A 22,421-nucleotide genomic window follows, 5' to 3' on the forward strand; every position below is an offset into this window, starting at 1 on the left:
AGAGGCTTTCACCACAGTTTTGCTAAATATACATTTTCTCAGAGTCCTAGTAGAAGACAGATGGCATCCTTGAAATAGGATAATTGAAAGAGGTTTTATTTGCAGAGAAACTACTTATACAGATGTTGTATAGGAGAACCACAAAGGATAGTGCAGCGTCTTGCGGGCTGATTAGCAGTGCAGCTGTTAACCACTCCTAGGCCTAAATTCTGCTCATTGGAGATAATGAGTAGAATCAGCGCCTTAAGAGCAGGATGGCTTTTGGCCAGTGGTCACAAGGAAATAGATATCCTGTCTTCGTTCTCCTTTCTGTCTTTGATGTCCTGGTGAGACTTCCCATTGTCTGAACCCAACTTGAAGTCTGGGCTAATAATATGCACATACTGGCTCCTGGGGCCAGCAGGGAGAGAAGGAAGGAGTGTGAATGCAGAGGGGGGGAACAGAAGATACCTGACATGCAGATTATCTTTGTGTATTGTTGCATTTCTGGTACAGAATACAGGTAGACCTTGTTTTATTTTGCTTTGCTTTATTGCGTGTCACAGGTACTGCTTTTTTACAAACCCTGTGTTGAGCAGGTCTGTTGGTGCCGTTTTTCCAAAAGGATTTGCTCACTTCGTGTCTCTGTGTCATTTGGTAATTCTTGAAATATTTCAACCCCTCTACCAGCAAAAAGATCATGAGTCGCTGAAGGCTCAGATGATGGTTAGCAATTTTTAGCAATAAAGTATTTTTAAATTAAGGTAAGTATGTTTTGTTTTGTTTTGTTTTTTTTGCGGTATGCGGGCCTCTCACTGTTGTGGCCTCTCCCGTTGACACGCAGGCTCAGCAGCCATGGCTTACAGGCCCAGCCGCTCCGCGGCATGTGGGATCCTCCCGGATCGGGGCACGAACCCATGTCCCCTGCATCGGCAGGCAGACTCTCAACCACTGCGCCACCAGGGAAGCCCAGTATGTTGTTTTTTTAGACATCATACTGTTGCACACTTAACAGACTACAATATAGTGTAACCATAATTTTTACTTGCACTGGGAAACCAGAATATTCATTGACTCACTTTGCTGTGATATTTCCTTTATTTCGGTGGTCTGGAATTGAACCTGCAGTATTTCCGAGGTCTGCCTATAATCTGTAATAAGCACCTTGTTGGTAGACATTCGTTTGTCTTTACTTTCTGCTAACATAAAAATGTGCGAAATTCCAAAGTGTTGAGTTCAGTTCAGGATGACTTCCTTGTTCTGTTAATTAAACTTTGGAACATTGAGACAGGCTAGGAGAAATGATTGGATAGAAAATATTATTCTATTCATTTATCTCCCAGCCTACAAAATGAAGAAAGAAAAGGTGCCATGAGCTTTATTCTGTGTACATCTTTATGTAGAGGTCTGACTAATTCATTCAACAAAAAATGAATGAATACCTGTTACATCCCCAGGCACTAATATTGGTGCTAGAAATACAAGGCAGACAGTACCCCTGCCCTGATGAAGCTTACGTCCTGGTAATGGGGAGACAAAAAATAAACAATTAAACCGAATGAATAAATAGGGTAATAACGAAATGTTAGTAAGCATCATGAAGAAAATAAGCAGAGGGTTATGACAGAAGTAAAGGAAGAGGGGACTCTGGGTAGACTGGTGAGCACAGGCCTCTCCTGAGACATGCAGGATGGGAAGAAGCCGAGATAGAGGCCCGGGGTGGGGAGACATGGAAGACTGGAGGCTTAAAGAAACAGAAGGGAGGTTGATGTGACTTGATTGTACAGTGAGGGGGAAATGGGACCAGGTAAGGTTGGAGATGTAGACTGGGGTCAGATCTCATAGGGGTGAGAAGTTCGGGTTTTATTCTAAATGCAGTGGACGTCATTGATGGAGTCTAAGTAGGAGATATTTAAAAATATCCCTCTGACTGCTCTTTAGAGAGAGGCTTACAGAATAAAGAGAAGACCAGCAAGGAGTTTGTTACAATAAGAGAGAATGAGGACTTTGTCTAGGGAGGAAGCAGTGGTGCTAGAGAGAAGTAGCCAGGTTGGAGATGTATTTGCACTTGCTAAGGGATGGGTGTTAGAAACGAGAGAAGGAAAAGGGTCAAAGACTTCTTAGCTTTTAAGTTTGAGCAGCTGAGTGGATGGTCAGGCCATGGCTGAAATGTGCGTAGAAGGCAGAGGTTTGAGTGGACAAGTGGAGAGTTGTGTTTTTTACAGGTTAACTTCTGGCACAATCAGACATTGAAATGGCGATGCCAAGTAGACAGTTGGATATACGAGTCATAAGGTCAGGAGAGAGGTCCCGATTATCCATATAAATTTGGGAGGGAATGGTTAACTGTGGAATGCGTCATAGAATTCAAGAAAGGAGAAGGTCCATTGGATTTGACAACATAGAGCTAGCTCTTCATTGACTCTGATCTGAGAAGTTTAAGTGGAATGGTGAGGGTGAAAGCCAGATGGGGGTGCATTTAAGAATAAATATTTCCACCCCCTACTTTCAAAACTCAGCAACATAAGAACGGGAAATCAACTCATAGCATCTCCATTTTGACTCCAGTCCTGACCTCTTCACTAAACTCCTTACTCATTTTCCAACTACTGAACATTTCCCCCTGGGTATCCAAACTTAACAGATCCCAAACAGAATTCTTAATTTCCTCTCCTCACACTTGGTCCTCCTTTGCTCTTCTCTCTCGTCTTCGTCTGCTTTCGCCACCACCAAAAACTTTTGAGTCGTCCTTGACTGTTCTCCTTTTGTCACACTCCTCATCCAGTCCACCTTTGTCTCTCCTACCCCCACAGTAGATCCTGAATCTGACCGAGTCTCATCTCCATCGTTGGCAGCACAGCAGTCCATGCCACCCTTGTCTTTTGCCTGAACTATCGAGGAGAAAGAAATCCTAACTGGTCTCCCTGCTTCCTTTCTCTGATCTCTAAAATCCGTTCGCCAATTAGCAGCTAATTTTGAAATATAAGTCATATTTTTGTCACTTCTCTGCTCACAACCTTATAGTGGCTTCCCATCTTATTCCTGATAAAACCCAACGGCCTTACGGTGGCATCCAAGGCCCGACATTGTCTGGTTTATGGTACCTTTTGACTTCACCTCCTGTAGAACTCTCCCCTCCTCACTGCCCTGTTCCACCACGCTGATCTCCTTACTGACCCTCAAATACAACAAGCATTCTCCCACTTTGCAGTCTTTGTAATTGTTGCCCTTTCTGCTTGGAAGGTTTTACCCAGCTAGTCACATGGCTCTCTCCCTCACTTCGTTCAGGTGTCTGTTCAAATATCATTTTGTCAAAGAGGCCTTCTTTAGCCAGTATAATAGACCTAGAAAATTATCCAGTGAGTTTGACTTTATGGAAATTTATATTAAGAAGAACTGTAAGATGTTTGAAAGTGTGGAAAGGCCTCAGTTGTTCAGGGAAAACCCTAAATAACAAGGTAGTAATAAATCCAGAAAAGAAAAATTCACATCTAAGGCAGTGTAATTACAGTAGGCAGCTTGTCTCAGCAGTGAGTTCTTTATAATGAGAACAGAGAGTGTGAATTTAATTTAAAAATTGAGATATGGTTATATTGGAAGAATATGGGGGGAAAAAGAGGGGCTGTATATATGCTACGTCTTCATTTACCTTAAATCAATGAAAAATGGTGCTAAAATTGGTGACTCAAAAGACAACAGTCCTCTAGAGCCCACCAATTTGCCACAATGTGGAGAGCAGGACAGAATGTTAAATAATACCACAGGGATGCAGTCAGCAAAATCTAGACTGTAGGAAATTAGTGTCCAACAGCCTGGTTTCTTCAATGAATATATTTCAAGAGATTTGGGCATGGGAGGGTAGTGGGGCAGAGAAAGACAGTAGGATTTTGGGCTGGTGTTGTATGCCCATTTGTTTGTGGTCCTTATGCTAAAACTCAGGTGTATTGTTTTTCTCTGACAATGATCAGCTCTTTCGGTGCAGATAGCAGAGAATGCAGAAAGTTTAGGTCAACCAAGGGTGAGATTGAGCCAGGTGAGTATGTGGAGGAAGAGGGGGACAGGGGAGTCGTGCAAGAGAGTGATTGTGATGGAACACAAATCAGAACCAGGTAAGAAGCGAAGTGATCACATGAGTTACTGGATAAATAGTGTGAAAATGGTAGGAGTAATGTACTGAAAGTCTTAATGAAATGCAGAATTATTACAGGGGATTACTAGAGTAGTTAAGATGGAAAGCTAAGAGGTGGTGGTCAAAAGGTGGTACGCTTAAAATCAAAGTTTCAAAAAATATATAGTTGATAATGACAGGATGCAAGGGATGGCATTGAAAGTGGATGACCCTACTGGGTGAAGTAAGTCAGACAAAGACAAATATATGATATCGCTTATATGTAGAATCTAAAAAAATGGTACAAATGAACTTATTTACAAAAAAAAGTCACAGTTGTGAAAAACAAACTTGTGGTTACCGGAGCGTGGTAGGGAGGAGGGGGAGGGATAAATGGGGAGATTGGGACTGACATATACACACAACCATATATAAAATCGATAACTAATCAGGACCTACTGTATAGCACAGGGAACTCTATTCCATACTCTGTAATGACCTATATGGGAAAAGAATCTGAAAAAGAGTGGATATATGTATATGTATAACTGATTCACCTTGCTGTACAGCAGAAACTGACACAACATTATAAATCAACTGTAGTCTAATAAAAATTTTTAAAAATTGCATTTGAAATTATTAATAAAGATTGTCAATTGTACTTATTATGTTTCAAAATGATATTGCGGTATACCTGGCTGATAACTTGAAAGTTCTGTAGTTGTAAGAAATGACAAAGTGTTATTGAATTTCCTATATAATGAAAACAAAAAGTGGGTGACTTAAATTGTGGGAAGGAAGAGATCATTCGTGGCAAGGATGGAAAGAACTGGTCAACCATCTCTTTAGAATGGGTGAGAATAAATCCACTTAAAATTTTGGATCCATTTTGCTGGATAGCTTGTAGCCGTTTATACTCACACCTATAGTGTGCGGGAATATGAAGAGAGAGTATTGAAACTTAAATTTCAGTTTCTATGTGACACCATTCAGCCTTTGATGTTGTGCTGGTAGAATAAGGCAGAACTTATGCCAATTTTAATCATGTAGTAAAGACATTCTGTATGTTGAATCATGAATTCATTCATAAATATGAGACAGGCATTGTAATCTTTCAGAACAGTTCAGCTTTTGTAAGGATTATTTGATGACTTGAATCCCTAAATCCAGTAAGTTGTTTGCTTATGAACTCCCTAAAAGCATTTCCTTTACCAGGATTCTTCTTCAGGAGCAATGCATTTTTTGCACCATTTGCATTCAAAGTCGAGGCAGTACACACATATGAAAATTAGAATAACTCATGTTCCATTTTGCAGTGTGTTTGTGTTCGGAAGCTGTCAACCGGGTATCTTCATGTACCAAGAGTACCCGAGTTGGAAGACGCTGCCCAAGGCCACATGTGTTGGAATCTAGCAGGATCTTTACTTTCTAGATCTCTAAGGTCACTGCCCCCCTACTTCTCTCCCTGCCACCTGGTGCGTTTAAATGACGCTGGCTTCTCTGCTGCCCCACACAGCATGTGGGCGTCAATATTCAGTCTGTCTACTTCTGTTCTTAGAGCCTTGGGGAAATGACCAGTACCTCTGCATTGTAAAAGCCTGGGGATTTCTGGACTGCAGGGTATCAGTAGATGTTTGAAAGGGTTTATTTTCACTGTGTTGGGAAGGATATGGGCGTACAGATGCTCTCCTACCTTTTTGGTCGGGGTGTACATCGGCAGCACTCTACAGCATGCAACGTCACAGTACTTAATAAAATTTTTTTTGAAAGGTAGATCCCCTTTGAGCCTGCACTTCTGTTTATGAGGATTTACCATACAAATGAACTTATATATAGATATGCACAGATCTATCAAGGATATATGTTGCAGCATTATTTGTAGTGGCAAAAAGTGGGAAACAACATAAATGTCCATCAGAAGGTCAGATCAGTTATGGCATGGCCACACAGTGGAATACTCTGAGTGATTGCCAAGAATGAGGCATGTCTCCTTGATATTTTATTAAATTAAAAAAAACAAGGCACACATCGGTTTATTTGGTGTGCTGTCATTTATGTGCATACAACATTTCTGGAAAGCAGCATAAGAAACTGTTTCAGTTGTTACCTTGAAGAAGTGAACTAATACCTAGAGATATTGGTGGACTCTATATATCTGTACCATTTGAATTTGTATGTTTAAAAAATTAATATTTAAATTTTGTAGTATTTTATAGCTTAGAGTAATTATAGGTGGCAACTTTAATATCTTTATGTTTTATGATATTGATCTTGTAGCTTTTGAAAATGACTTCTGTCTGTTAAATGAAACTCAGCAGTTAGCATCTTAGAATGGAGTTGAAATAAAAATCTGATAACCTAAAATGACAGTGTCATTTCAGTTCATTAAAATCATGTGTTGTTATTGCTGTTTTATCATTAGGTATTATGACTCTGTCCCCTTTTGATCAAATGAAGACTGCCTCCAATATAGGTGGATATAATGCAGCAATTAAAAACAGCCCACCGGCTATGTCTCAGTATATCACTGTAGGGTCCAATCCATTCACGGGCTTCTTCTATGCTTTAGAGGTAAGTGTTTCATCACTGATCTTGATTTTTCAACATATCTACAAATTGGGATGGTTACATAGCCTTAGAAAGATTAAGCAGTACATTTCTGAGTATCAGTGTAAGCTAAAATTAGTCTCAACTCACTTTCTTCTAAATTCTTTAGATTAACTGAGAAGGTACTAAAGTCAGTGTAATACAAGCAGCCTTCTTTGTTTCTGATGCCCCGAATTCTTAGTTGAGTTGTCTTTAAATATTGGTGCAGTAATCAGAGGCTTAGTGTCGTTAGTGATGTCAGCCCACCAGGGATTTGAGTAAATGAGGAATTGTAAAGACAGAGCAAGCCGCCAACTATAGTTGATAAAGTGGTGAAAATTGCTTCCTAAAATTGGGAAAAATTAGGTGTTAGATTTGGTATATACTGTTGTTCGCTTAAACAGCACCCTTCTCAAAATGGTTCAAACCATCTTTTTGCTTTAATAAATACATTTTTTAAAAAAAGAGGGGGAGGGATAAATTAGGAGTTTGGGGTAAATATATACACACTCCTATATATAAAATAGATAAATAACAAGGTCCTACTGTATAGCACAGGGCACTATATTCAATATCTTATAATAATGTATAGTGGAAAAGAATCTGCAAAAGAAAAACATATATATATATATATAGCTGAATCACTTTGCTATACACCTGAAACTAACACAACATTGTAAATCAACTATACTTAAAAATTTTTTTGTATAATATGAAACATTTCTAAATAAAAACTGGTTAAAAAATGGGAAAAAAAAATAAGAGGGAAAAGGGCCGGTTGTGTATGGATAAGAAATCAATAGCCCTGGTAGAAAAATGCCATTTTACTGTTCTAGTTTAATTTTTTTTCATTAATTACAATTTAAAGAGGGAAATCCTAAAGATAACTAAACTACTAGTGATTTTACTTTTCTTTTTCTTGTTTTAATTGGCCATGCCACATGGCTTGCGATATCTTAGTTCCCCGAACAGGGATCAAACCCGAGCCCCCTGCAGTGGAAGCACGGAGTTCTAACCACTGGACCACCAGGGGATTCCCTTTTAAACTGTAGAGTTAAAACTTTTGATTATATTGCTACCTCCTACCTTTTTAAGGTACATCTCGTTTAGAAAGTATATTTTGTTTATCTGTCAGCTGTTGTTTTCTCTTTCAAATGTTCTGTTTTTCAGGGAAGCACGCAACCATTATTATCTCACGTTGCACTAGCAGTGGCAAGTAAACTCACTTCTGCTTTATTTAATGCTGCCAGGTAATTACATCACAATTTAAATGATCTAATTTGCATCTCACTAGGTTTTAACTTATATTTTGATAGTCTGCAGTTTAAAACTCTGGAAGCCCTGGTTTTAGTCTGAATTTGCTTTCTTTCCAGTGGTTGGCTTGGTTGGAAAAGCAAGCATGAAGAAGAAGCTGTGCAGAAGCAAAAACCCAAGGTTGAACCAGCTACCCCATTAGCTGTAAGGCAAGTCTGTCGTGCTCTTCTCACATTTTAGTATTCTTAGGAATGCGCTCTTGAATTAATGGTCTTTCTGTGTGCTTAGCTGATTTGTTGATTTCCTGAGTCTTTGGAGCTTCTAAAAGTCATTAATGTGGGACTAATTTTTTTATATATATATATATATATATATATATATATTTATTTATTTATTTATTTATTTATTTTATTTATTTATTTTTGGCTGCATTGGGTCTTTGTTGCTGTGCGCAGGCTTTCTCTAGTTGCGGTGAGCCGGGGCTACTCTTTGTCCTGGTGCACGGGCTTCTCGTTGCAGTGGCTTCTCTTGTTGCGGAGCACGGGCTCTGGGTGCACAGGCTTCAGTAGTGGTGGCACGTGGGCTCAGTAGTTGTGGCTCACAGGCTCTAGAGCACAGGCTCAGTAGTTGTCGTGCACAGGCCTAGTTGCTCTGCGGCATGTGGGATCTTCCTGGACCGGGGCTTGAACCCATGTCCCCTGCATTGGCAGGCGGATTCTTAACCACTGCGCCACCTGGGAAGCCCAATGTGGGGCTAGTTTTTTCCACCTGAATGTAAAGTCCACGAGGACTAAGCTATCTTGCCTGTTTTATCACAGCTGTCTCCCTGTCATGTAGTGGGGGCTCAGTATGTATGTGTTGAGTGTGCTCTTCTACAAACACCTGTACACTTAGCTTAAGTTGCAGGAGAATTGGTTTTTTGATAGCTGTTGGATTTCTTTCTGTAAAAAGTTTAGTTTGTCATTAAGCTGTAGAAACTCAAAAAGGACTTAGTGATTTCTTTAAAAAATAAATAAATAAAAATGGGGGGTCCCATGCATCCAAGCACTCTTCAACATGCCGGCTTTGCTTCCTTGCTTGCTTCAGCAGTGCTGTAGGATACTGAGTGGATTTGTCAGGTTTTGTGGGGAGTCAGTATGATTTTTGCCTGATTCTGTTTTTAAATCATTTTTTATTACCCAATAGAAAGGGAACTAGAAACCTCCCCTCCTTTTTTTAGATGTTCTTCAACTAAAGAGATATAACTAATTATCTGTTATTAAAATTGATTAAAGATCATCTTCCAGGGTTTTTTCCATCTTAAAGTATGTTATAACACATCACATTTTCTAAGGTCAACCAAGAATCAAGAAATAAGCCCAATGGCCCTTATGCATCCAAAGAGATGTAACAAAGTTTGAGTACTTTGTCGCAGGGACTTTTTTCAAAATGAGCTCTTCTGGTCCTTTCTCAGTACCTCTTTACTTTTATTTTACTCACAGTTCTAATAAGATTAATAATAGACCAAGAGCAGTTTACAGATAACTATTTAGAAGAAGGAACGTTCTTGTACCTGCATTGGTATCAGCAAGATATGATAGCTAGAAAAAAAAAGAGAGAATAGATCAGAAATCAGAACTACACAGATGCTCCTGCTGTGTAGGAGCAGAGTATTCTAAAATTTAGTTGGTTGTGAGGATATTGTTTCCTATGATGTATCACTTAATCAAGGAAATCTAGTTGTACTTGAGACTCTCTGAAAATAGGTTGTGGATATCTATATAGAAAATCTCTGAAATAAAACCTAGGTGTTTTTATTTTGTAATAGAAGAAATTTCCTTATGCATTTTGTATTGCAAAATGTGGTGTAATCAGTTAATAAATTAGGTATTAATCCATAGAAAGTTCATATTTCTTTATATAAAAACAGATTCAGCCTATTTTGTTAATGCATTTCATTATTCTTTTATGTATTTCTAGATTGCACTTTGATTTGAGCTTTCTGTTTTCTTTCAAATGTCAGGTTTGGACTTCCAGATTCTAGACGCCATGGTGAAAGTATATGTCTGTCTCCATGTAACACGCTGGCAGCAGTAACAGATGATTTTGGCAGAATTATTTTGTTGGACGTAGCTAGAGGAATTGCAATACGCATGTGGAAAGGTACTTTCTTACAAAAATCCAGAAAAAAATGTTAATTTGCTTTCTACCCCAGCAGTTGGACAGTGTTATCCTTCTTCAGCTTCTGGTTGATAACAGTGTTTAATTCTTTACGTTTATGCTTTTTGTTTGTTTAAACCATAAACTCAGATCAGCAACACTTGATCCAGTAGTCTAACTGATATATCCTTTAAGTTTGACCAACTCAGGCACTTTTAACCTCTTCCTTACATACCTCTTTTCAGTTTTCACTGTCATTGTCAATTCCTGAATTCAGTTTCTTGCCCCCCTCGAATGCCACGGCAAGTGTTTCAGATTTAAGATGGCAAAACCTAGCAAAATTCATTTTTTTCTCATTTGACTTCCATATCTACGTGCTTGGGTCAGTTCACTTAAGTGTCTCAGGAACTTTGTCAGTTAGAAGTTGCATTTAGTGGCAAACAATAGAGCCAAGTACAGGGTTGATATGGTGTCACTGTGATGTCCTCAGGAACTCAGTCTCCTTCCATGTAGCTTCCCCATGCAAAGGTACCTCATGGTTCAAATGGCTGCTGAAGGTGTAGCCTTTTAATCTGCATCCCAGGAAGGAAGAAGGGGAAAGGAAGACTGCCAATTTAGTCCACTTTGAAGATACTTTCTGAAGTCTTGCCGAGCTTTTTCCACAATACATTAGCCAGGACTTAGTCACGTGGACAAACTTAACTATAAGGGAGACTTGAAAATATCTAGGCACATTGTCAACCTGAGTAAAATAAAAGCTCCTTGACCAGGGAGGAGGGAAGAATGCATTGTTTGAAGTTACCTGGAATAGCAACATGTCAGCTCAGACTACTGGTTAGAAATCACAATTTTGGTGCAATCTGGTCTGTTTTTAGCATTGTGAGGAATAATGGATTTGAGGGCATTAAATTACTGTGGACCAGGAGGCCACTATTAACCTTCTTGCCAGAGAATTCCTGCAGTGTTTACCTGCCACATGGTTAAGTGTCTTTAGAAATAGGTTTTAATGCTGCAGATACATCATTTCTCCCTGAAATGATGTTTGTCTTCTGAAACAACATCAAGGGTATGTTCTCAGCAAGACTTTTCCAGAATATGTACCAGCTGGTCCAAATCCCCTATGGCGATCTTATCGCTGCCATTGTTGCCTGTCCTTCTGCAGCTGGTGCAGTCTGTCGTTTTCCTCCCTGTACTGGAAAGAGAGGGATCAGTTGCCTGTGAGAGGGGCCGCCCTCAAGTGGAAGGCGTGTCAGCTGCATCTTTCTTCTCACAAGCCGGAGCTGTTTCCCATCTCTCTGCAGTCCGTGTTTTCCCTCTGCACATCACCAAGGGACTTGAATAGCAGGGAACCAATTTGATCTTTTTCTTATATTTTAATTGTATTTTTAAGTCTGAACCTGATAACCTCCCCAGAATTTTTTAAAAAGAGGGAGGGAGGGGAATGAGATGAGGGAAGGGTGCTCACGAAGCCTCCGGGATAACTGTTTTTTTCTTAAAGAAATAAAAGTGATCAGAAGCAAATATAGCAAAATCTGAAGTTTTAATACTTGGTGATTTAGTATTATCATAATTATTATCTTCTTTTCTGTTTAATGTATTTCATAATAAAAAGATAATGTACTTTTTTTTAACATCTTTATTGGAGTATAATTGCTTCACAATAGTGTGTTAGTTTCTGCTTTACAACAAAGTGAATAAGTTATACATATACATATGTCCCCATATCTCTTCCCTCTTGTCTCCCTCCGTCCCACCCGATAATGTACTTTTTTTTTTTTTTTTTTTTTGCGATACGCGGGCCTCTCACTGTTGTGGCCTCTCCCGTTGCGGAGCACAGGCTCCGGACATGCAGGCTCAATGGCCCTGGCTCACGGGCCCAGCCACTCCGCGGCATGTGGGATCTTCCGGGACCGGGGCACAAACCCGTGTCCCCTGCATCGGCAGGTGGACTCTCAACCACTGCGCCACCAGGGAAGCCCCCGATAATGTACTTTTACAGCTTTTCTTAAGCCTCCCCGCCTCGCCGCCAGAAACATCCCAGAGTGCTTCAGAAGGCTACTGCTAAACCTAGATGACATAACTAACTAAGTAGCTTTCCTTTCCTCTGTCTCCAAGGGTATCGAGATGCACAGACTGGTTGGATCCAAATTGTAGAGGACCTCCACGAAAGAGTGCCAGAAAAGGTGGACTTTTCCCCCTTTGGAAGTCCTCAGGGTCCAAGTCGAGTAGCTCAGTTCCTTGTGATCTATGCACCGCGGAGGGGCATTTTAGAAGTGTGGAGCACACAGCAGGGCCCTAGAGTAGGCGCTTTCAACGTGGGAAAGCACTGCAGGTAAGCTGCAAACGCTGGGCCTTTTCCTGGTTACAGAAAGGAATGCTTTTGTTAGAGTAAAGCTTTTATTAAAGCTACTTATTAGATTACAAGTTGTTTGAGAATTGAAATGTCCTTTATTACGTTTTTTTCCTGCGAGTGCCTGGTATATAATTAAGGATTAAGTATTTAAGAGCAAAGGAATCTGATTGAAGAGGCCGTGATATGCTACTGAATTAAAGTCAGCTTTGGTGCTGTCATTTGTCCCCAGCCCTTACTTACACTGCGGAGGCTCGAAAGGAAAGATTCTTTCCGGTTCCCCTGGTGATGATGTTGAGTGAGGTGAATGCTTTGTTTACCACTGCAGCTTAGGCCTGATTGTGTTCATTTAATTTTCTAGCACATTTTAACAAGGTATAAGAACCCTGCTAGTTGGGTCCTGCTTTACTTATGTTTTTGGTCTCAGTATTTATTTGCCTTACGAATGCTTCTGAGTTGATAATAATGTAGGGGTCCCAAGCTGTAATAATAGCACCTTGTAACATTTTTCCTTTCTCTAAGATTTTTACCCTGTTGGTATGTGATTTCCTCAGGCTTCTGTATCCTGGCTATAAAATAATGGGCTTAAATAACGTTACCAGTCAGAATTGGCAGCCGCAGACTTACCAGATCTGTCTGGTTGATCCAGTGTCTGGAAGTGTGAAAACAGTAAATGTCCCTTTCCATTTAGCATTGAGGTAAGTTGTATCACGTGCCAGCTTACTCGTGTCCCTCTGCTAACTTTTCCTGGTCCTTTATTTGCTACTAGTTTTACTTTGTTTCATAGTTATCATTTTGTTCTCTTTTCGGATTAGACTGATAACCTTTAAAGTTAAATAGGAAGAATAGCAAGGAAAAAGAAATCTGGAGCGTGTCAAAATTAGAAGGAAAACAGTTTCACATTCTGTAAGAATTTGTTGTATTTATTGTTTTAGTGATAAGAAGAGTGAACGAGCCAAGGACATGCACTTAGTGAAGAAACTGGGAGCGTTACTGAAAGCAAAATCTCCCAATCTTGGTAGGTGTCCTTCAGTAAAAATGAAGCAAACTGTTATGTCATTTTTTTTAAATTAATAGAATATTCTAAATGGAACAATCAAAACACTTCAGTGCATTTATGAGCTATTTCAGCTCCTTTTTTGGAATGAGGTGAGGTACAAGTAATCATGTGTAGTTTTTACTGGAATTACTCTGGAGGATGAAATGTGCCATCGAGGGAGTATTAAAATTGGTAACAATAAAACAATGATTTCCGCGAGAACCCAGAAATCCTTTAGAATGACTGATATTGCAAATACATGATTTTTTCTTTCAGAATAAAGTTTAACTGTCATAAAAGTGAAAATCTTACTTTGGTTAATTTTCTTTCTAGATTTGATTGAAACAGAAATAAAGGAATTAATTCTCGATATTAAGTACCCTGCAACCAAAAAACAAGTAAGTGTATATAATAAATGAACTTTCTTGCTGAGTAGCTAGTACATATCCTTCTTAACAAAATCTTTTTCTTCCTATTTCCCTCCAAACATGACAGGCTAAAATCTTCCTTTGTGTTTTCATTCCTGTTCATCCTTTTTTATATTCCCATGTGGAAGCTTCTATTGTTTCTTTTTTTCCTCTCTTCTTTCTTTAATTAAGTAATATTACCATATGCGGAAGCACATGTGTTTTATACACATAAACAAACCCATACATAACGTATATTCAAATTAAATAATAATAAGACAACGACGTGTGTGACCACCCACCTTAGGAAACAGAATGTTACCAGGAAGTCTGAAGAGCCCTGCACGTCCCTCCTCCATCCCGTCCCCTTCTCCCATCCCTAAGGTAACCAGTCTTCAGAATTTTGTGTTCCTTTCTCTTTTGCTTTTCTTTACAGATACAGCATTTCTGTATGGCTCCTTTAAAACATATTGATGCATTTTCTGCTTTTTGGGAACTTTATATGAATGGGGTCACGCTCTGTCTTCCTCTGTGACTTACTTCATTCCTTCAGCATTGTGTTTCTGGGACTCATCCACGTTGCTGCCTGCAGCTGCAGTTGACTCATGTACTGTGCTATCTGAATTCCACTCTGTGACTGCCATTTATTTGTTCACTCTCCTGTCAGTGGACATTTAGCTTGTTTCTAGTTTTTTGCTATTAACAACAATGATAGTGTGCTGATACTTGTACATTTTTGCTGGTGCACATGTGTAAGAGTGGAATTGCTAGGTATGAGCTTTGGCTGTACTAGTTGATGATAAATTGCTTCTCAAAGTACTAATTGACATTCGCATTTATACTGTGGAAGAGGCCTTGTAGCTCCACAGCCTCCGCCTCTCATGATATAGTCAGACTGGTTACCTTTTCCAGGCTCCTGCGTATAATACGGTAACTCATTATATTACTCCTACTCTCCTCCTATCCAAGTCCCTCATAATGCTGCTCAGGTTCTAACTATAAATTCTTACCTGACACATCAATCCTCATGGATGCCTCTGAGCTCTACTTTTAATCAGAACCAGAGAGCTAATGACTATAATCGTCCCTCAGTATCCTCGGGGGCATTGATTTCAGGACCCCCTGTGATACCTAAATCTCAGGATGCTTAAGTCCCTTATATAAAATGGTGTAATATTTGCATATAACCTAGGCACATTCTCTTGTATACTTTAAATCCTCTCTAGATTACTTGTAATACCTAACACAATGTAAGTGCTATGTAAACAGTTGTAAATACAATGTAAGTGCAATGTAAATAGTTGCAAGTGTGTGGCAAATTCAAGTTTTGCTTTTTGGAGCTTTGTGGAATTTTTTCTTTCCAAATAGTTTCAATCCATGGTTGGTTGAATCTGCAGATGCAGAACCCATGGATACAGAGGGCCGACTATGCTTGTTTTCTAATTATTTCGTGTATATTAGTCAAGCTCCCCAACTTTTTCCTCTTTACCTCTTTTAAGCTCCTTCAAACAGGGACCTTACCAAATATGTCATTTTCATAATGCACAGCATCTAAAGTAGTGGGATGTTAGTGAATACTAATTTCTTTCTATCCCTCTTATTCTACTGTGACAGTCTTTTTTTTTTTAACATCTTTATTGGAGTATAATTGCTTTACAATGGTGTGTTAGTTTCTGCTTTATAACAGCTATACATATACATATATCCCCATATCCCCTCCCTCTTGCGTCTCCCTCCCACCCTCCCTATCCCACCCCTCTAGTTGGTCACAAAGCAACGAGCTGATCTCCCCGAGCTATGCGGCTGCTTCCCACTAGCTATCTATTTTACATTTGGTAGTGTATATATGTCCATGCCACTCTCTCACTTCGGCAGTCATTTTTTAAAAACGCTGTTTATCGTCTTATTGTACAACAGGCAAGTCTCTGACTTTTAATTGAGTTTTCCATTCCACTGACAGCACTCATGGGCTCTCATCTTCCTCAGGGCAGCCTCCGTTATTAAAGGGACTCTTGTGAGAAGGTGGGCATGTGGAGAGGCAGTTTAGGGCATCGGTCGTGGAAAGGAAGCTCATAACCCACACAGTTCTTCTCATTTTGATACCATCTTTCTTATCTTACATCGTGGAACAACGAAATTGGGAAACTTCAGCATAGTGCAGACTGTCTTCTTGATTTCTTTTGTTTTACTCTACTACTGAATTTTGTATGAAGCTATGAATTTTATTAAAAATACTAGACAACCTAATAGTGAAAGTTGTGTATTGTTTTACAACAGTTAAGGGGGAAAAGAAACCAGTTTAGACTTTGGAAGCCTGAATAATAGGACAGTGAGCCAGCTGCTAGCTTGTGTGATAGTAGACAGAACAGAGGCAGATTACATTTTCCAGGGTCTGTGCCTCTTTGGTCACTTTCTTTATATCCTCCACCCAGTTGCCTCATCATAGGCCGGACCAACCTCTTGAGCCGCCCTCTACGCCCATTTCTCCTCCACAGACACACAGAGTTGTTGTGTTACAATCTGATACTTGTCTCATGCCACATTCTTAGCCTACCTTTTAGACTACTTAATCTCATCAGTCAAAATCCAATTTAATGTGCTGATATGAACAGATAAGTAGGAACTTCAGGTGCTGTGTCTGACCCATTTGTGATTCTGATTGTTGCTTCTTTAGGCATGAAGAGGGATTTTGGAACTGATGATAACCACTCTTAAATATCTACTAGTGGGTAGGAAGGGGGTAGGTGGGGAGTGTGTGTGTGTGTGTGTATATATATATATATACACATACACATACATATCTAGCATGGCCTGTGGATTCAGCCAGCCATGCTCAAGTGCAGTAATATAGCAGTAATTAAGTTATTGTCTGCTTTTATTATTGACATGACAATGACAGTGTCTGCTTTTCATTTATACCTATAGAGTATAGACTTATTCAGACTCTTATTGGTGAATACCTTTATCTCTGTTTCTGTTTTGTCTTGGCCATTCTGTTGAACATCAATAGCCTTGTAAGTTGTTTCGTTCTCAGTCTGGACTTTCTGTCATTGTACCATGTTTGGCATGACATGAAATTGATTACATAGTACTTATGATGCAACTTTAACTCTCAGGTAAGTATAATAAAACATCTTAAAAATGGAGCTTCCCTTTGAAACTTGGGGTAGTGAAAGTATAGGCATAAATGTAAAATTTAAAGAACAAAATCATTGCCTTCTAATTATGAGAATTGCTCCATATCTTTCTTCTAGGCATTGGAAAGCATTTTGGCAAGCATACGTTTACCATTTTCCTGCCTTAGAAACATCACTCAGACGTTAATGGACACTTTACAAAATCAAGGTAATAGGATTTGTACTGACTGGAGGTTATGGTCTCGTCTCAAATTTTATAACTCTGACGATAGAAAGTATTAACTGCTTATGATGCCATCATGTTACTGTATTTTTTAATTAATTAATTTTTAAATTTTCAGCCAGGCCAAACGGCTTGTGGGATCTTAGTTCCCTGACCAGCCCTCAGCAGTGAAAACGCAGAGTCCTAACCACTGGACTGCCAGGGAATTCCCCATCATGTTACTTTAATGTGGAAATAATATATAAGAAAGAAGGAAACTTATTTCATACCTTTAGTATTGGGGACTTTTTAATTCCCTGTTGCTGTTTTAATTCCCTGTATGTTGTTGAGCTTTCTCTGAATATGTTGCCTCTGTTTCTTACTGTAAATAGTTTTCGTTTGACTCCATCTACTGGGAGGAAAGATATCAGTATAGAATGATGGGAAGTGATTATTGTGGTAATAGCTGTAGAGCGTTGTGAAAGCCATTGGCAGGAGGGGACGAGATGACTGGTGGTAAGCAAAAAACAGCCAGGTTCTCTTGCTGCCATTATGTCTTATTTAACTTTAAGTAATGTTGTTTTGACTATGATAATGATTAAAAAAAATTCTAGGCTTTGATTTATGTTTTGTTAGTGTATGGAATCTACAGTTTTTCATCCATGTCCCTCATGAACGGTGCTAGGGCTTCCAAGATCACAGACTATGATTACATGACCAGTTCTGAGTTTTCTGGTTGTTTTTTACTGTTCAGAATTTATTTGTCTGGAAAAGAATTACATCTGTAACTGTGGGTTTGTAACTCCACATTCTGTCCAGCCGAGCTAGAAAAATTTAACTTATTCTGAATTCTAACATCATTTAAAAATGTAGTGTGTGATGCAGTGACTTCATCTAGTCATGACTTTTTGCTTGTTGTGTAAATATGAAACCAGCTCTGTATTTAATTACATTTAAGCCAACTTAGAGTAACTTAATAGATAAGTCGTAATATGCTGTTTCAGGACTTCAAGCATCCTAATTTTGAGAATTTTTTTTCCCAACACATGTGTAAAGCTGACTCTTGGTAAATAGTAAACTCCTGTAATGCATACAGCTTGTTAGAAATACCTCTTTCAAAAAGTATAGTGCACTGATAAAGTCCCCCATCCCATCCTAAGGCCTTAAAAAATATCAAGATTTATTAAGTTAAAAATTATCTTGCACTAGGCTGGGAGTAAACCAGACACCATTGTCAGAGTTCTGTAACATCACTAGTTCCAAGTTCTACCCATAAATGAGACTCCTAAAAATGTCAAGTATTTATTATGCTAAGTTTTATTATGGCTGTAAGAACTTGGACAGTCTTCCATGTTGCTATATCCCATATCAGAGTTCTTGGGAGTTTTCAGTGTCTGCCTTTTTAGAGAAGAAGTATTCATTTGTATTAGAAATAAATATTTAAATTATCATATGTATTATACAGAGAGTATTTTTCCATCACTAACCTTGAAAAAAAACCTGATTGATGGAGGATATTAAGTGGAATTCTACTTTTTGCCAGCCTTTCTTGAGGGTACCTCTGTCACAATCCACATTTTCTGGTCGAATTATAATATCTTTGACCATGATAATAAGAAGAGGCAGGCAACTTTCTATTTGTCCTTCCTCAGGGTGTGAGCATAATAGACAACATATGATTGACGGGGTGAGGGAGAACATTTTCAAACCTGTTTCCAAATCATTTATTTAAATTTGAGTACTAGACTAAAATATTTCTTCTGTCTTTCTTTTTTTCTTTTTAACGTCCCCTTCTGTTAGAGCACCTTATTTCCTTAAAAAATTTAGACATTTTGCCATGATGGGAAAAATTATTTTTGCCTTCTTAATCCATTATAGCTTAAGCATCCCAATATTTAATAAAATAGAACATCAAAGAATTATGTAATATTAAGAGATTTAATGAAAGAAAGGCTTTTTTTATCAGTCTGTTAAACATATCTCTTTATTTTTTCCTTCTACCTTATAGAGCTTGAGTGTGTTGATGAAGGATTGCTACAGTTTTGTGCCAATAAATTGAAATTACTCCATCTTTATGAGTCTGTCAGTCAATTAAATTCCATTGATTTTCATTCAGACACGCCATTCTCTGATAATGTGAGTAATCCCAAATCCCATTATTCATTATACAAAATAATCTCTTTGAATATTTTTTATTTTTTTAATTGGTAGTAAAGAAGTAGAATATTAAGGTGTTTTTTTTTTTAGGTGTAAAAAAACAGTATTTTCTTTACAAGACCTTCTGCTGGCTTTCCGTGCCTTGCTGCTAAATTTATATTATTTAGGCTAGAATATTGAACTTATTGTTAATCCATTTTTAATACCTAGAAGCATTTGGTTTTCCTTATTTTTTAAGGTTACTTCTTACAATACAACTTCTTCTGGACAGGGTTTGCCAATTAAAATATATGCAGTTTACTGAAGTAGCAAAATTTTAATTTCTTTTAAAGAAAAAAAAAGATTCTGCCAAACAGAAGAGACCAGCTTTTCTGTGTTGTTAGCAAGCTCTGTTGTTTCCTATGTAATGAAATACATTAAAAAAATATATTTTATCGTACATCAGAGTGTTTAAAGTAATTGTAGAAAATGTTCTGTGTTTTTATTCTATAAAACGTAAAAAACTGATAGCACCTTGTAATCTCTATTACAGTGCAGTGTTGCTCATTTCTGAGGAGAGTATACAAAATTCTTACTTTCCATCTAGAGAAATCGCATTTCTCCTGATAGAGAATAGAGAGAAATACTGTCCTCTCTTCCCTCGACTACTATGTGACCTTGGGCAGGTTGCCTGGCATCAGGGCCTCATGTCTTTTATTTGTCTAAAGGAAAATTATTAAGGTGATTTTAGTGATTTTTCAAGTCACTGGTAATGCTTTTATAAAACTCATCTGGTGTATCTGAAAGTTAATTGAGTTTTAAAGTGGATGCCTTTTATTGTAAATACACATACACGAATACAAATTTTTAGACAGAAAAATGAGAGAAGGTTTTCCCTTTGTATTGGAAATAACCTACAAGTCCTAACATCTTTTTTTATCTTTGGGGTTCTAGATGGATTTTATAAAGCATTTTAACAGTCTTCACAATAATATTCTGTGAGTGCCATTATAAATGACAAAGCCATTTTTCAGGAGCTTTTGTTTTTGCTATCTATTTCACCAATAGAGAAAAATCATTTCAAGCAACAGAAAAGTTCACGTTGATTAAGTTATGTCTATAGGATTGCCTGGACATTTCATAGATTCTTCAATGCCTAAATTTTTTTTTATAAAATCAAAACTATCTCTCTTGAACCCTGCAAAAGAAACTTAAATATATGGCACTAACAATCCCTTGTAGAATTCATTTCCACTGGATAGCCCCAATATAGTGTGCAAAAGAATTATAAATGTTTAAAAATCAGTTGACAGATTGTTCTTTTTTATTATTTTATTTTGCTGTAGACTTATTTGGATCCTTAAAAAAACATGCAGTCAACTTCTAGGCTGAATGGCTAATTTTGTACATACAAAACTAAAATTCAAATCTAAACTAATTCATTTTTGCTGTCTGTAGGACATAGTTCATATAAGTTTGGTATAGCATTGAACCACCTGTGTGTATTCCGTAGCATTTTGCAGTTTACCACTTGTTCTTAAAACAACATCCATAAGTAAATAAATAACAAAACTGCTCTTGTTTAAGAATGCAGCTTTAATCATGTAGCATGAGGGGAAGAAAGTTTTGCTTGCTATGGCGAATGTGTGCGTGTGTGTGTGTATGTGTATGTGTACACTTGTCCCTAGTTTAGAAGAATAATAGATCAGGAGATGTTTCTGCACATAAGGTGTGTAAAAACAGTTTGAAAGGCTGGCAGGTTGTATCTCTGCAGCCCCAAGAGCCACATAGAGGATTTATATGTAGAAACGGTGAAGACTGTTTTCCACTGCTTTTATTTTATAATGTTTATGCTGCTTAATAAACAAGCATTAAGGTTCAAATAGTTCTTTAGTTTCCTCGGAATCACAAGAGTTGGCAGTTGACACCCTTTTAATATTTTTTTTTTCAGCAGAGAAAGGTTCATTGCGGGGCCAAGCCAGGAGAACAGGGGGCTCATGCTCAAAACCCCCGAACTCTCCGATGGTTTGGGGGGAAAAGCTTAAATTTTTTTTCTGATTAGGCAATAATACATGTTTATTAAAATGTAGACATTTTAGAAGAGTGTAATCTCAAGAAACTTTCTAAAAGTGGTACTTTCAGTAATATGTAGTATTTCAAGATTAGTTTGTTTAAATAACCTCCTACTCATGAATTGAGAGTAAAGTTTTAAGCAGAGCACATCATAGCTATGACATTAATTCAGAAGTCATCATCTTTTGCTTAGTCTTGCATTTCATTTCAGATGATAGTGTTGACACTTACGGAAGAGTCATAGAAAGAGACATGGTCTATTCAGAACTGTTTTTTTTTTTTCCCTTATATTTAAGGACTTGGCTGTGTTACTAAGGCTTGATGAAAAAGAACTTCTTAAGCTCCAGGCGTTATTAGAGAAGTATAAACAAGAGAACAGCAGGACTGCTGTCCGATTTTCTGATGATAAGGATGGTGTATTGCCTGTCAAAACATTTCTGGAATATTTAGAATATGAGAAAGATGTGATCAACATAAAGAAGATAAGTGAAGAGGACCGTGTGGCTTTAGGTAGGTAGAATGAGAAATTGCTCTTTGAATCCTCCCTATTCTAGATGAAAGCCTGGGAGGAGCTTATAGCATCTCAGAGATTGAGTTTGTTTTGAAATTAATTAACCGAAGAATTTAATGTGTGTTTCACAGTCAACAGAAGATCCTCTGGACAGGTAGGCACTATGTCATAAAAGTTGTACTGAATTAGTAAGTACGCTCAGGAGACAGTGTCAGACATGTAATGATTTGCCTTCTGCTTTAATCACGTAAGCCGGTTACACCACTGATTTCTCTTCTCTCCTGTTGTTTTGCTCCTCTGGGGATCTAGGTTGCAATTCAGGAAGATGGTGAGTCCAGATGGTAAGTGGTCATTGACTGACGTGTCTTGACTTTGTTTTACCAGGCAGTTTCTTTTTTTGGAAGTGCTTATGTGGAGAAAGTTCCACTGAGGATATGTGCCACGCTCTGGAGTCAGCTGGACTTAGCCCCCAGCTGTTGTTGGTAAGGTTTCTTCTTTCT

General features: G+C 38.2%; 1 protein-coding gene and 1 non-coding gene across 2 annotated transcripts in view; both read left to right on the forward strand.

Annotated features, from left to right (window-relative positions):
• Positions 1-22,421, forward strand: part of RAB3GAP2 (RAB3 GTPase activating non-catalytic protein subunit 2) — an 88,383-nt gene that overhangs the window by 43,181 nt on the left and 22,781 nt on the right. Inside the window, exons 10-21 of the mRNA XM_059998159.1 lie at positions 6,510-6,658; positions 7,844-7,923; positions 8,047-8,136; positions 9,930-10,069; positions 12,182-12,398; positions 12,971-13,114; positions 13,352-13,434; positions 13,789-13,853; positions 17,117-17,207; positions 19,210-19,337; positions 21,707-21,920; positions 22,306-22,403. Coding sequence (XP_059854142.1) covers positions 6,510-6,658; positions 7,844-7,923; positions 8,047-8,136; positions 9,930-10,069; positions 12,182-12,398; positions 12,971-13,114; positions 13,352-13,434; positions 13,789-13,853; positions 17,117-17,207; positions 19,210-19,337; positions 21,707-21,920; positions 22,306-22,403 — 1,499 coding nt within the window. The remainder of the gene's footprint in view (positions 1-6,509; positions 6,659-7,843; positions 7,924-8,046; positions 8,137-9,929; positions 10,070-12,181; positions 12,399-12,970; positions 13,115-13,351; positions 13,435-13,788; positions 13,854-17,116; positions 17,208-19,209; positions 19,338-21,706; positions 21,921-22,305; positions 22,404-22,421) is intronic.
• On the forward strand, positions 1,200-1,331 carry LOC132416508 (small nucleolar RNA SNORA36 family). Its single transcript, XR_009517619.1, has one exon. It is a non-coding gene; the product is annotated as a small nucleolar RNA SNORA36 family (small nucleolar RNA).

Source organism: Delphinus delphis, chromosome 1 (assembly GCF_949987515.2).
Source record: "Delphinus delphis chromosome 1, mDelDel1.2, whole genome shotgun sequence".
In the NCBI taxonomy this organism is placed as follows: domain Eukaryota; kingdom Metazoa; phylum Chordata; class Mammalia; order Artiodactyla; family Delphinidae; genus Delphinus; species Delphinus delphis.